Source organism: Phycodurus eques, chromosome 6, assembly GCF_024500275.1.
Source record: "Phycodurus eques isolate BA_2022a chromosome 6, UOR_Pequ_1.1, whole genome shotgun sequence".
NCBI lineage: Eukaryota > Metazoa > Chordata > Actinopteri > Syngnathiformes > Syngnathidae > Phycodurus > Phycodurus eques.
Window position 1 is genome coordinate 26437983 of NC_084530.1, and position 15032 is coordinate 26453014.

The 15032-nt window shown below is 39.9% G+C and overlaps 1 protein-coding gene across 2 annotated transcripts in view; it reads left to right on the forward strand.

The window, feature by feature from the left end:
- The window catches only part of sdk1b (sidekick cell adhesion molecule 1b), a 276239-nt gene that overhangs the window by 172310 nt on the left and 88897 nt on the right, over window positions 1–15032 (forward strand). For both annotated transcript variants that reach the window (XM_061679905.1, XM_061679907.1), the window contains exons 9-14: window positions 2006–2089; window positions 8753–8947; window positions 10139–10255; window positions 10550–10717; window positions 13135–13237; window positions 13356–13529. In XM_061679905.1, coding sequence (XP_061535889.1) covers window positions 2006–2089; window positions 8753–8947; window positions 10139–10255; window positions 10550–10717; window positions 13135–13237; window positions 13356–13529 — 841 coding nt within the window. The remainder of the gene's footprint in view (window positions 1–2005; window positions 2090–8752; window positions 8948–10138; window positions 10256–10549; window positions 10718–13134; window positions 13238–13355; window positions 13530–15032) is intronic.

Consider the following 15032-nt stretch of genomic DNA (forward strand, 5'->3'; position numbering starts at 1 on the left):
CCCTTAATCAGAATATGTATGACCCAGGGAGCTGGCGTGTTGTGCTGCCGCCGCCAACAACAACAATACATCTGATGTTGTTCTGCCGTTGCTTTGCTGCCACACAAGTGGGACTCCAGCAAAAACGTCTTGAAATCCAAACTAGCAAAACAAGTCACAAATGTGTTTTTCTTTGTGTGCTTACGTCTGTGTGTGTGTGTGTGTGTGTGTGTGTGTGTCTTGGTCCTTGAAATTCACCTGACTGAAGTGGATTAATGCGCGTACTTTATCAGTGTCTCACCACCAGACTCTTGTTTTTTTTGTTTTTTTTTAAACCATCTCGCTCTTGTTTTCCTTCGCGACTCGCTTCTCCAGTCAAAAATCACACGAAACTCCAACTGTGCTCAATAAATACACGAGACGGGCCTCCTGTGCTATAAAGGCAAAGCACAAAGCATGACTTAAAAGCCGACATAGTCAAATAGAATAAATGTAGAAGCTGCAAGCTCCCCGTACGCCATAATAAACTTGTGTGTGTTGCTCAGATTCCGCACAATTCAAGTTTTTGATGTATTTTTCTGACAAAGATATTCAAATGCAAGGGTTCCACACATCGTCTTTCTACTGTGGATCTTCGCAGTGACAAAGCAAAGGAGTATTATAGGGCCACAATGAAACGATGATTACTATGTGGGGAGGGGCGGGGGGGGGGGAGAAAATCAGTTGTATATAATGACAGAAAAGTCATCATGTTAAGGGAATAAAGTATGTTCTTAAAAATAAAGACTATTACAACAAAAACGTTTTAATCTTGCAAGACCAACGTTATAATAGTCATAAAGTTGGGATAAAAATATTAAAAGAAAAGCAATATTGGACTCATATAGGAATAAAGTTGTATTTTTCTCAAAGTTGTAATTTTACAAGAATGAAGGTGTAACACCCACGACCCTCGTGAGGATAAGCGGTTCAGAAAATGGGTGAATGGATGGAAGGTGTAACAATATGATAAAATATATATATTTTTTTAAATACGAGAAAGAAATGGTGGTGCTATTACGAGAATAAAGTCAAATTGTTTTCACGACAAAATGTCCCAAATTTACTCGAATAAAATCCTAATTTTAGAAACATCAAGTTGTAATATTATAAGAAATAAATGCCTATACAACAATAAAGTTAGACTAGTCCATCCATCCATTAATTTTCTACCCCTTATCCGAGGTTAGAATAATATCAGACAAAATTATGAAGGCAGTCGTTTTTTTTTTTTTTAAGAAAGAAATTGAAGAAGAGAATGAAAGAAAATAAGACATTATATTATAAGAATACAATCTTGAATCTATAAAACTGTCTGCTGGAATCATTCACTCAAAACTTAACTTCAAAAATATTCACCTTTATTATGATAATATTTCCCCCCCACTATATTTCAATGTTATTCCCAGCTTTATTATCATTAAATAACTAGATTTTTGTTCTTGTAATGTTGCAACTTTATTCCTTTAATAATGCAATTTCTCTCAGACTATTGTCACTTTCTCGTAAAGTGTCACGCTTATTTTCACATCACCAACAACTCTTCTAACAGCTACATTCTCACGAGATTGTGACTTGATTCTTTTCTTTGTCTTTTCAGCACTGCGCTCATAGTCCTTTGTACAGCCTACATATTGCATGTCTTACATTTCGTAATTAGTGTGTATTTAACATTTAAAGGCCTATCATCTGATCCAATCCATTGTTTGACTAAAAATGGGAGCTATTTTTAGTTTATAAGGACTGCTTCTCCACTTAGAGGAATTACTTCTTTTTTCCCGCTGTTAAATAATTGAACTTTCGAAGGCTTTTTTTGATGGTCTATTATATGTATTTCAAATGTCTCATTTCCTGAAGGGAAAAAAAGCATGCTTCTCCATGATGAGAAGTTTCGGGTTGGTGCAGCATGTTGTTTGGACGCGGATATCAGAGTGCATTGTGCAATTGACAGTGTGTTAAATTACCATGTTTCACATTTTCTCTCCAGAGCCGCCCTCTCTGTCCGCTCAGCCTGAGCGGAAGATCTTTGCTCAGCTCGACAGAAATGTGGATATCCCCTGCTTGGCCACAGGTACGTTGCACGCGTGTCGTAGCGAAATATTTTTCAAGCATTTCCCTAAATGGGTCCAGGGTAGGTTTTTTGGGGGGTTGCTGCCCGAGTAAAATACTTCAATGTGTTTTATTGATTGTTAAGCAAGGACTCATTTGCTTGACAAAGGTCATTTTCAGTTTAATTATATGTCCCTGAGATTATTCTAGATGTTGTCTAAGTGGAGAAATAGGAAAATGAAATTGAGTGTTAATGAAAGTCTGTGCAAAACAAAGAGAATTCTACATTTTGTATTTAAAACAAGCAAATTACATTGCCTTAAGAATGGCCCGCTAGTAATGCTAACAGGAATGGAAAATGCCATTGACATGCTAACTTAAGCATCAATAGATGCGATTTTACAACCTTTAAAGCAGCGGATATACAGTATAAGCACAAATGGTGGAACAACACAAGTAGACCGATAATATAACAATACTTACAGGCATATATTCTTTATTCTCTCCAACTAAATGACTACTATAACAGCAACTTACTGAGTAGTAGTACAGTATTTTCTTCTCCATTTGTGTCTGCATGACTGTACAGTACTTCCTGCTGGCGGCCAAAACGGGCACACCAGAAGGAGCAGCACACTGAATTGGATTGCAGCATTAAATCATGATGCACAAATTACTGTGCATAATACTTTACATTCTGTTCAATAATGTCATTCCCCAATGTTTTTATAAAGTACAACATTTTAGAGTGCTAGTTTTCCTTCCCCTTAAAATACACATCTCATCGTATGTCTGTGTTGTTTGTGAACACCATAAGTGCATTTAGCAGTGGGAGCAGATTAACACAGTGACACCAAAACCCATTGTCCATGACAGCTGCTCGAAAGTGGATTACATCAAGATGATTAAATGCGTCGGAGCGAGCGTGGTTTAAAAGAAAAAATAAATAAATCAACATCCTTGCGTCTGTCACACGCGGCGGCGAGCGAGTTTGACGTTCCTCGTCGATACTGCGCCGCTCTAATTAAAGAGGCTGAGAGCCGAAGAATATTTTTCGCCTCTTTGCGGAAAGTTTGACACCGACGGATTGAGGCAAAAATCAGGAATTCTTACCGTGGAACATACACACACACACGCAAACAAATTAGTATGGAGAGCCCAGCGTAATTACATTAGCCTCGTGCCCCTCACATTTGACATGCGTGTCAGGTAGGTTGGCGCTCATACTGTAGATATTTGCTGCGTGTTTTTCAGCTGCCCCCGCCACCCAGACAGTGGCTCCCAATCAATATATTATTAGCAGTCATTATGTCCTCATACATATTAATAGCTGGAGAGAGCAGGGAAACAGATTGTAGGAGCTTTGGAGGGTTTGCACAGCTTGGGGAGGTCAAATGTTTTTTTAATAATTGTGTCCCAAGAGGATACGCTGGGTGTGGAGCTATAGGTGGAGCATGTGCATGTTTCTTTTAGCATCAATAAAATAGTACTAATTTGAAAAAGTTGACATTTGCTGATAATCCTGACGGGTGATGGAACTTTAAAGTCCCCTGTAAAACCAAAATACCATATTTTTCTCATTTATAATTTGCAATTCCCCCCCCCCTCCAAAACAAAATCATCTTCAAAGGACAAAAAGTGCGTTTCATACATAGGTATAGTAAAAGTTTTAAAATTCTTTCACAGTAAAATGAGGTATCTGAGTACTTGTGTGTTTTAGAACAGTCATAAATTTGTTTTTTTTTCGGGTGCATGACAATATTAAATACATTATTAAAGAACAAGTAAACCACTGTATTAATAATATTACTCACCAGAATTGATGAGAAAAACAGATTAGGAGAGGGTCACCGCTAACATTTATTGCATTTACTGTAAATATATAAATGGATAAAAAGTCATGAATGTGAATTATATATAGGAAGAAGAGTTTTCCTTATTGTTGGAATCAATTTTGGTAGTACGCATTATACTCGAGTGCGTATTATACACGAGAAATCACGGTAAGTTAGTGCTGTAAATTTGACACACAACAGAAGAGTGTTGTGAGCAACCCTGCCAAATTTTCACGATTAAAATAATCGCCAAGCATCGTGGAAAAATCACGGCGTTGTCTCCGCTCTCAAATGCCGTGGGCGTGTCCAATGAATGTGCAGCAGCCACGCCCCACTCGACTGTCAATCAAATACCGCTACTACTACCTGAAAAATGGAAGCTACTTCCTCTAGCAACTTTCTTATGCCTACACAATCCATACGTTTGAGCCAACAGAGCCAGAATCTCAATTTAAGTCAGTTGTCATTGGGCAGCCCTTTTAGCCGCAACACAGAAATGGTGAAAAACAGTTTTAACACTTTATCTCCACAATTCAGTACTACATAATTCTTAGCCTTTGTGTTTTCAGCAGTTATCTTCAAACATATATTATGTATTTAGAAACAGTTCTATGAATTTACGCTACACTACATGGAGAAAATTCAATTTCTTTGCAGTCTTTTAATCTTGCAACCACCATCAAAATGTGCACCAAAACGATAAAAAAAAAAAAAAAAAAAAACCTGCAACATTGAGCCATTTGCATTTTTGCATAAAGTTACCTCCTACATGCTCAACAAAGGTCAACTCCGTGGAGCACGGTCACATTTTCCAAGTTGAGAAAAGTACTTGAGAACTCAACACGGGTCAAAAATGATATCACCAACACGGCCTCTACGTGGAGTAAATCCTCTTTTGCAGTACGGTATTTTAATCATGCAATCATGATCAAAATATACTCTATGACAGATAATGCAAAAATGCAATAAATCTGTACATTATCTTCCAAAGCAGGTACGCTAGTATTTGTATTTTAATTGCCAGTTTTACAGTAAAAATATAGATTTAATAATTGTAACTTCAACTGGAGTGTCAATAAACGACTTTAAGGAAGCAACATTCACTCTTACTCCTTGCTACTATGTTAGCCCCTTCGCAAGCTGTTGTTGTGATCATGTGGGCTCTGCACGCCGTCCGGGCACTGCTGGATAGAAATGCTGGAGAGCAGCATGGAATGGACTGCTTGTATAAGAGGGGTAACATCAGAGATTTTAGATCCAGTCCGATCCGATCTGATCCTCGTTTTTTTTTTTTTTTTGCCGACATCAGACCGATTTCTGATCTAAAAGTTCGGATCGGGACACCCCTCGTCGCAGTGGTACCGAACTCAACTGTTCTGGTGGTAACGTGGTTTTTAGACCATCAAGAATCCAAAATATTCTTATTATATTTTTGAAGAAAATAAAGACCATTTCTCAGGGTTTTTATATGAATAAAATGCTTCAAAAGACTAAACGCTTCGTGACCTCACCTTCCAGTTGACAAAGCGCACCAATGTATCCTTATTCAAATCTCAATGCAATGGAAGACAGTTATTTAATGGCTGTTTAATGTCTAATATTTTGTCTTTCACTCACAACAGTGCTTCAGTTTGTATCTTCACATTGAATTCACTGATTGAGTCACTTCTTAATTGTTCTGATGAACCCTTACAATTATACTGTATTTACAAATTCTCAAATAATAATAATAATAATAATAATTGTATTGAAGAAGCTCTGAAGAATGGTCAAAATTGTACAGTTTTGCTCACCATCATTTCCCAAGATAAGATCAGAATCCACTGTATTTTTGCAGCTATTGATTGTTAATATGTCAAAATGACTATTGAGTAAAAGAACATTACGAAGAGGTAGCCATGGTTTAAGAATTCTGAAAAGTACAACCCCAATTCCAATGAAGTTGGGACATTGTGTTAAACATAAATGAAAACACAATACAATGATTTGCAAATCATGTTCAACCTGTATTTCATTGAATACACTACAAAGACAAGATATTTAATGTTCAAACTGATAAACATTATTGTTTTTAGGGACTAATCATTAACTTGGAGAAAGAAAAAAAATGCTGGAACACTCCAGTTGAAGTTCACTGTGCAACTAAACTCACATAGCCAAAGAATTACACCTATTGAATGTTCAAATACATCACAGTCTTATTTTCTTTCTTTGTTCTTGTTCCCAAAAATAGCTAACAGACAATGAATGAAAAACGCCATTGACGAGCTAACAAAACTTAGCATTGAAGTTGCGGCATTTATAGCTCTCAAAATAATTAATATTGGAACAGAAATGCTGCATAATCATATATAATAATAATAACTAAATTGAATTTGTATTAAATTGCACTTTAAACGTACAATTTGTTTATTATTCATTGAGATTATTTTTCATGGTTTTCTATTTTCTTATATACATGTTTGTAAATATATTTTTTGTTATTGGATTTATTGAACTTTTTGGAGGATTTCCAAATAGATTATTATTTTTTTATTATTGTAGTACCTTCTTATTTTAAAGTTACTTCATGTAAACCGTTGGTTAATAATAAATGGGTGATATTTTCTCATACCTACTGTTGCTAACTATATTGTTCTCTGTTGGAGTAATATCACTTCATCAAGCCTTTTCTAAAATTCCATACCACAAAATAAGTATGTATGATTATTGCTGATAACCGATCGGACCGGAAGTGAAAAAGCTGGATCGGGACGACCCTAACTGTGACCTAACAATGGCGCAGTTTAAAAGTGGGACTGTTCACCTCGGATATTTTGGGACTTCCGGTAACAACGTGATAAAACAGAAGTGACCCAAACTCGACTTTTTATCGTTATTTATGAATCCATTTGTCCATATACAGTGCTTAACAAATGAATTAGACCAGCACAAAATGCAAAGTTTACGCCACAGCTGCCCAAATTAATAGCATCGGTGATTACCAAGATTATTTTTGTATGTTTATGTAATGGATAATACAGAACTACGAAGAGGCTCTTTAACCCAAATGAGTATATTAATGGTAGAGTATCATTTCTGTTATCTATGAATTTCATGTTTCGTGAAAAGAACAGTAAAGCACTTCATTATTGAATTGGGTTTCTAATTCTTGTTCTAAATATTATGATGTCATAGTAAAGCATTTGCATTGAAGTGCTTCATGACGCTGGATGGTCTCTGAGACAAATACTTTCCATGGTCAAATAAACGCATGAAGCACTGTATATAAAGCCTAAGCCAGGGGTGGGCAAACTATGGCCTGCAGGCAACATACGGCCCGCTCTGTTCTTCATTCGGCCCCACCAACCATTTACTGAACATGATTAAAAGTCCTCTAACGTTTGTTGCATTAATTTACCTGTTTTTCTCCCAAAATTGATGAATTTTGTATTGATTTATAGCATGAAATAATTGGTTAATTGATTTATTGTAAAGAATTGAATACAACCTTTTTTGCAGATGTGATTTATTTTTGCTATCAATGGTCATTTATGATTTGCTTGCGAGGGAATTGGATATCATATTGATGTAATGTGAAAATATTGACAAATTGCTACATAGGCACACATTCACACACACCCACAAACACGCAAATTGTTTGTAGATTATGGTATGAATTGTAATGAAGGGGCAGGACATGATACGCTTTTGCCTTCTTCTGCACCTTCTCGAACCCATTCGTTTGTACTTTTATATGGACTGGTTCACTGGTGCCAAACTCAGGGCCCGGGGGCCAGATCCATCCCGCCACGTGATTTGATGTGGCGCGCAAAGGCAAAACCACTTGTGTCAACCTCCGTGATTCTTGTTAAAATCTATACCAACATTTCAAATCCTCATATATCATAATTGATCATGTTGAGATATCGTAAGCATGTTTGTGTTACCAAACATTAATAATAGTTGAAAAACCCATTACGCTTGATTTCTGATTCCATTTTGTGTGTAAATATGATGAGGCGATTAAAGGTTTTTATGGTTTCACAGTCATAACGGCCCTCTGAGGGAAACCGTAACTACAATGTGGCCCGCGACAAAAAATGAGTTTGACACCCCTGGACTAGGTGATATCCTTCTGTATAGAGACCTTTGTTGTTTGTTTGAACTATGTTTTGATTGTTCAAGATAAAGAGCAACCAATTAATCAATCGATCAATCAATCAGTATAAAATATGTACACACCGCTGTTAAAATTGCAGGTTTTTGTGATATAAACAAATGTAACCAAGATATATGTTTTCAAATCTTTTCACATTTTCCCACATTTTGTTTTGGTCCAATCAAACCAAGGTTGAACCTTTTGGTCACAATTACAAAATGTATATTTAGCACAAATGCAACACTGCACATCAGCATAATGCTAAAGGACTTTCTTCAGCTGGAACTGGCAGCTCAGTCAAGGCGGAGGAAATAATCAACAGTTCCAAATCACTTCAATGTTAGCATAAAACCTGCAGGCTTCCGATACACAAAGGAAAATAAAATGTCAGGAAAAAAAAAACTACTAGAATAATCTGAAATATATTTAAGGCTAATCAGCAACCACATGATTTCAGTTGTTTCTTTTTACTTACCCTCTCAAAATGATTTTTTTTCCAGTAGCGTTGTACAGGTTATCACACATTAATGGTGGAAAAAGAAAAATGTTACATATTTTTAGATTAACATGTTATTCATGCCCTGTATTAATGTTACCTCCTCTACAAAAGACTTGGCCCATCCGTCTGTTTTAAAACTCCAATGTGAACACTAAAGTTCGCCCACCCCAGGTCTCAGCTATTGTTCTCCCTTTTGTGTTGCGTGTGCAGGTGTGCCCCCGCCCAGGATGGAGTGGTACAAGGACGCCGTGCCACTGTCCAAGCTGGCCAACCCTCGCTACAAGGTCACCAGCGCAGCGGGTCTGACAGTGCGGCGAGTGCAGCCGGGAGACGGCGGGATATTCCAGTGCTTTGCCGGAAACGCCGGCGGAGAGACGCAAGCGCACGCGCAGCTCATCGTCTCCGGTGGGTCCTCCGGTGTGTGATGACCGTAACCGTGCTGTCATCTCACCGCTCCGTCTCCATTCACCCACCGCTGCATCTCTCCACGGTTAACGAGCGCTCACTCCGATTCCTCGAGATTTCCAGACTGCCCGGCACAATCATAACAAGTGCTGCGAGCTCTCATTCTTTTAGACAGACAAAAAAGAAATCGCAGCATTTGCCTTGAAGCTCCAAATGTTTCTCCAACTTAGTTTCACCTGTGGTCAATTCAGTTGATTAGATGTGAATTGGAATGGCACACAGCTGTCTATATAAGGTGCCACAATGGACAGTGCACGTCCAAGCACAAACCAAGCATGAAGTCAAAGGAACTGTCTGTAGCCGTATTAGACAAAACTGCCTCAAGGGAACGATCCGCAGAAGGCTACAGATTAAGTTCTGTTGCTTTGAATGTCCCAGTGAACACAGTTCTGAACCACCAGGAAATGTTTAGAGCTGTTCTAAACTGAGCCATCAAATTCCTGCGCCAGAGCGATTTTTGACCTCAGTCTGGCATGACGCGAAAGTTCGTCTTTCAGCAGGACAGCGACTCTAAGCGCATAGCTAAGATATTGAAGTAGTGGCTTCAGGGCAACTGTGAATATAACTGAGTGACCCAACCGGAGCCCAGACTTGAATCCTATTGAAAATCTCTGTGTGCTGTGCACTGCTGCTCCAATCCAACCCGATGGAGCCTGAGAGGTGCTGCAAAAAGGAATGGGCGAAACATCCCGGAGATACTGTAGGTGTGTCAGCCTTATGAATCGTATTAAAAAAGGCTTGAGGCTGCAATTGCTGCCAAAAGTGCATCAACAAATTATTGACAAAGGCTGTGAATACTAATTTGCAAACATTTCCCCAAATAAATTTTCATGTTGATATTATGGGTTTTTTGTGTACAAGCTTTGGGGGGGGCGGGTCCATTTTGGAATAAGGCTGTAGCATAACAAAATGGAGAAATAGCGAGGGGCTGTGATTGAAGACTTTCCGAATGCACTGTACGTTCCTACTGCGTTTGTTATTGTCAGTCTCTGTGGACTGTAGTAAATGTTTGAGAATCATTCACCATAAATTCCCTGATCGCTCCACTCTGTAGCATCATCACTCTGCAACGGCACCGCAACTTTCCTCTCGTCTTATTTGCTGCCCAACATCTCTTTCGCTGCGTTTCAGATGTGCCTCCCACCTTCACCGTGCGCCCATCTGACAAAACCGTAACCGAAGGGAACACAGCCTTGTTTATCTGCCAGACAAGTGGTGCCCCGAAGCCTGCCATCACCTGGAAGAAAGGTAACATGGACATAAAGATACAGACGCACTTTGGGGCTGAGATATAAGTACACCAAGTGCTCTTTGGGCCCGCCACACACACCGAGGGACTTGGCCGAACCCGACTGAACTGGACAATCTAATTGTTGTAAAACTGTTGGCCGACGGTCGACTACTCATGAAAACTAAGCGCAGAACCCAGCAGAGCGCGGAGTAGTTCAGTCACGTTCGGCCGCGTCACTCGCTGTGCGGTGGGCCTTAACGTCACCTCTCGGGAGCGGAGGCAAGTTAAGTGTCTCCCCCTCTGTGTTATAGGATCTCAGGTGTTAGCAAGCGGTTCCGTGCAGGTTGCCAGGTTCGCACTCTTGCAGTCGGGCAGCCTGCAGGTTCAGCCCGTCAGCTTCCAGGATTCGGGAGAATACACCTGCATCGCTTCCAACTCGGAGAGGACCATCAACGCCACGGCCACGCTCACTGTCTGGAGTACGTAAGACAGTAAACTTACATTGCAGTAAACTTACATTGCAAAATGTTTCCCGGTTTTTATGGGAGTTAATGGGAATTTAGTCAACTGAACGTTTTAGTACCAGTCAAATGACAGGAGCAAGTGTGTCCAGACTTAAGACAAGTACTGTAGTTTTGCTGTGCGATCTTAACCGATTAAGGCCAAATTCAAATGTTTACCTTCATTTTTCCTCATATTTAAAAAAAGTAAATATCCTACTTATTCAAGAAAAAAGTGAAATTTAACTATCAGTATTTTTTTTCAATATTTATGAATATTTACATGATTTGTTTTCTATTATTTGCTCACAAGTCCGCTTATGAAATAATTTGTACCAAAATGTGTTTGCATACCTTATCCCAAATGACATATAATTTAAAAAAGGTGGAGTAACCTCATAAAACCCACACCAGCACGATCCAAACAACCACAGGAAAGCCGCAGCCGGGATTTGAACCCCGAACCTCAAACGTGCTAACCGCTACCGTGCTGCCCTCCGCAAAATTTTATTCAAGTTTTTTTACGACGATTTGTGTAATTCCTAGCTACGTGATGAAAGTGTAACCTCCTTGGCAGAGGTAAAAAGAAAACGATAAAACGCCAACCCGTCGTTTGGATCGCCTTCACAGTAGCGTGCAGTGAATGTTTTCATGATTCATGCTTTATTAATAAACTGAAGGCGGGTGGGAATAGTTCCTTCCACCTGCTTTGAGAAAGTTAGGTAGAAATAAATGCAAGTAAAATTGTTTTATATGAAAAACTTTGAGGGGTGACGTCCTTGGCGGAGGAGCAGCTACGTGAAATCCTTCAATATTATTTGCCCAACAGACGCGGAACACTAATTAAGCCATCGCTGTCGGGCGGCATTAGTTCAGCATAGCAAACAGCCGCGCGATTGCCGATCGATGTCACAGGCAGATGCGATGACGAATAAATCATGTGATTGGCCGGGCAGGAGGACGACTGAGTGGCCGCTAAAGGTATCGATCGGCTCATTTTTACATTTATTCCGCCAGCTTCACATTAAATACCGCTGGATTCGATTAGGGCCGCGGCCTGTGGGATGCTCGCCGTCAGCGCCTCTTTGCCGGGTGATTCATCTAAATCACGCGCGTCCGCAGTGAATGAGCCAGTGACGTCCTCGCAGATGCCCTCACCGGTGTGCATTTTTATTCACTTTTCATGAGTGGAAATGAATTCGATGTGCTCAGCACTTTTGAGACAACGACAGGCACAGGGGGGGTGTCTGTTTCTAGTAGATAAAGCATGTCCTTGTACCGTTTTGCTCCACTGGTTCCTGGCTCAAATGGTAACTAATTGATTTTTCACCAGTCAGGCGCAGTCTTGCGTACACATTTGGAAGAACATAGCATCATGTTTAACAAATGTAATTCAAGCCTTGCTCATTTTGCCACTTTTGTGTTTGTGTGCTCATCGTGTGTGTGTGTGTGCGGTCATCCTATCTAATATGTAATCCTAAAATGCAGAGCTTCTCAAACTTTCAAACCAAGAACCACCTAAAAAAATATGCTTACCAACAAGGTGGATGTTTTGTTTTTTTCCCTAAAAATGTATATTTAATATTGTTGTAAACCACTGTAACGTTATGCACAGTTTGGACATAAACAGTGTAATTACTCTTTCATTAATCTTTCAATTAAAATGTATTGGACATGAAAGTTAAATGAAATGTGTACCAAAATACATTTTTTAAAACACAGTTCGTGAAGCTTAAATGCAACTATATTGAACTTCAACGTTAAATACAACTGAATGGTACTTAAGCAGTGATTCTTTCATGTACCACTAATGGAATCACTGGTATAAAGTATCAAATGTGATTGTTCGACGAAACCGACACGCCGCAAAAGCAACGAAGGAGCAGGAAACAGTCAGCGGTGAAAAGATAAGGAAATGTCACTCACATTCACACCTATAAACAATTAAGAGTCCTTAATGAACCGAACATGCGTGATTTCCACACAGGACATTTAGTTGTATTCAACTTTTAAGTGTGATACATTTGCAATTTATTCTTTTTTTTTTGTCAAACATTTCATTTCAAACATTTATTATAGTATAATTTGTAATGGACTTTAAAGTATGCGCAGTGCATTTTAATTTAGTAATTATTTAAATACTGTTTTTAAATTTTCCTCTATTTAAGTGCCATATTAATGTTCAAACTGTGCATAATGTTACAGGGGCTTAAAATAATATTAAATGTACTTTTTCAGACTAAAGCTTCCATCCCGTTTTTGAGGAACATTGAGGCCGAAACTGCTACTTTGTTTTAATGTTGGTCATAATGGTAGTACTTAGTGTAAACAGTTCGAGAACCACTGTACTAGATTATTATTTGACTCCCAGGTCTAATCATGATGTTGTTTTCCAGGTCGCACCGTCGTCTCTGTGCCCCCGTCTGACCTGCGTGTAATCAAAGGCACCACGGCTTTTTTGGCCTGCAACGCTACACATGACCCCAGAGTCGATGTCAGGTACCGGCTCGTTCATTTGAGAGTGGAATCTTATTTAGTTTAATGACTGCAGTCCATTCTATATGCAGGAGTCTTTCAAATCAATGTGAGCATGTGTACCGCCTCATCCCTGTTTCAGCTTCAAGTGGGATCGAGGCGGCGCAACCGTCCTAACCATCAGCGGTGGGCGTGTCTCTGTCGGCCAGGGCTCCCTCACCATTGGCCAAACGTGGTCAGGTGACATCGGGGATTACACCTGCACTGTGACCTCGCAGGCCGGCAACGATTCCCGCTCCGCACGTCTGGAAGTCATGTAAGTCGGAGACACTCATCCAGGCAGTGATGACTGCCTCAACTGAATTCTGCTTGGACATAACAATTTACAAAATTAGACGGTAAAAAGAGGCTTTGAAGCAAACCAATCTAGTTGTCAAATCCTTAATTACAAAAAAGGAAGCCTTGAATTAGAAACTACAACTACGGAAACAGACTGTTTTATTGCTTTGGCCAATGAGAATGCGGCAATAGGAGAGCCGTGCCAAGATGAGCACATGCCGTTTAGTGGAAAGGGGCATAAAGTTATTTTTACATTACCACTCAAAAATAAATGAAATTAAAACAGCAAGCAGTGATGAACTGGCGCTGGCACCCTCTTTTTCATGTTGAATCCTCAAATTGGTCATAAAATGTTGCTGCCATGCTCCACCCATTGATGGTTTTTATGGAACACTTCTCAGCCTCCCTGTTGAGGTCTATTCAGGGATTCTGGAGAAGACGGTGCGTCGGGAAATCAGTTCAAGAGCAGTGTGGTTTTCGTACTGGCCGTGGAACAGTGGACCAGCTCGTGGTGAAGAAGTTGAGCCGAAACGGGAAGCTTTCGAGTTACCGGTCGATCTACATTCCAACCCCAACCTATGGTCACGGGTTGTGGGTCATGACCGAAAGAACAAGATTGTGGATACAAGCGCCCAAAACAGATGCAGTGGTTGGAGCATCTTGTTAGGATGCCTCCTGGACGCCTCCCTAGTGAGATGTTCCGGGCACGTCCCACCTGGAGGAGACCCCGGGAACGACCCAAGAGACGCTGGAGAGACTATGTCTGGGAACGGCTCTGGTTTCCCCACTGAAGTGGCTAGGGAGCTGCTGCCCCCACAACCTGACCCTGGATAAGCGGAAGAAGATGGATGGATGGATCCTCTTCCCACATTTGATGGCCTAGGGGAAAAAAGCTCATCTGTCTCGGGCCCGATTGGGGATCATTTGGGCGAATTCCTATGGAGTTTGCCGTCTCCACATACAACCCCAATTCCAATGAAGTTGGGACGTTGTGTTAAACATAAATAAAAACAGAATACAATGCAAATCATGTTCGACCTATATTTAATTGAATACACTACAAAGACAAGATATTTAATGTTCAAACTGATCAACTTTATTGATTTTAGCAAATAATCATTAACTTAGAATGTTATGGCTGCAACAAAAAGACTGAGAAAGTTGAGGAATGCTCATCAAACACCTGTTTGGAACATCCCACAGGTGAACAGGCTAATTGGGAACAGGTGGGTGTCATGATTGGGTAGAAAAGGAGCTTCCCTGAGTTGCTCAGTCATTCACAAGCAAAGATGGGGCGAGGTTCACCTCTTTGTGAACAAGTGCATTAGAAAATAGTCAAACAGTTTAAGGACAATGTTCCTCAACCTACAATTGGAAGGAATTTAGGGATTTCATCATCTACGGTCCATAACATCATCAAAAGGTTCAGAGAATCTGGAGAAATCACTGCATGTAAACGGCAAGGCCAAAGACCAACACT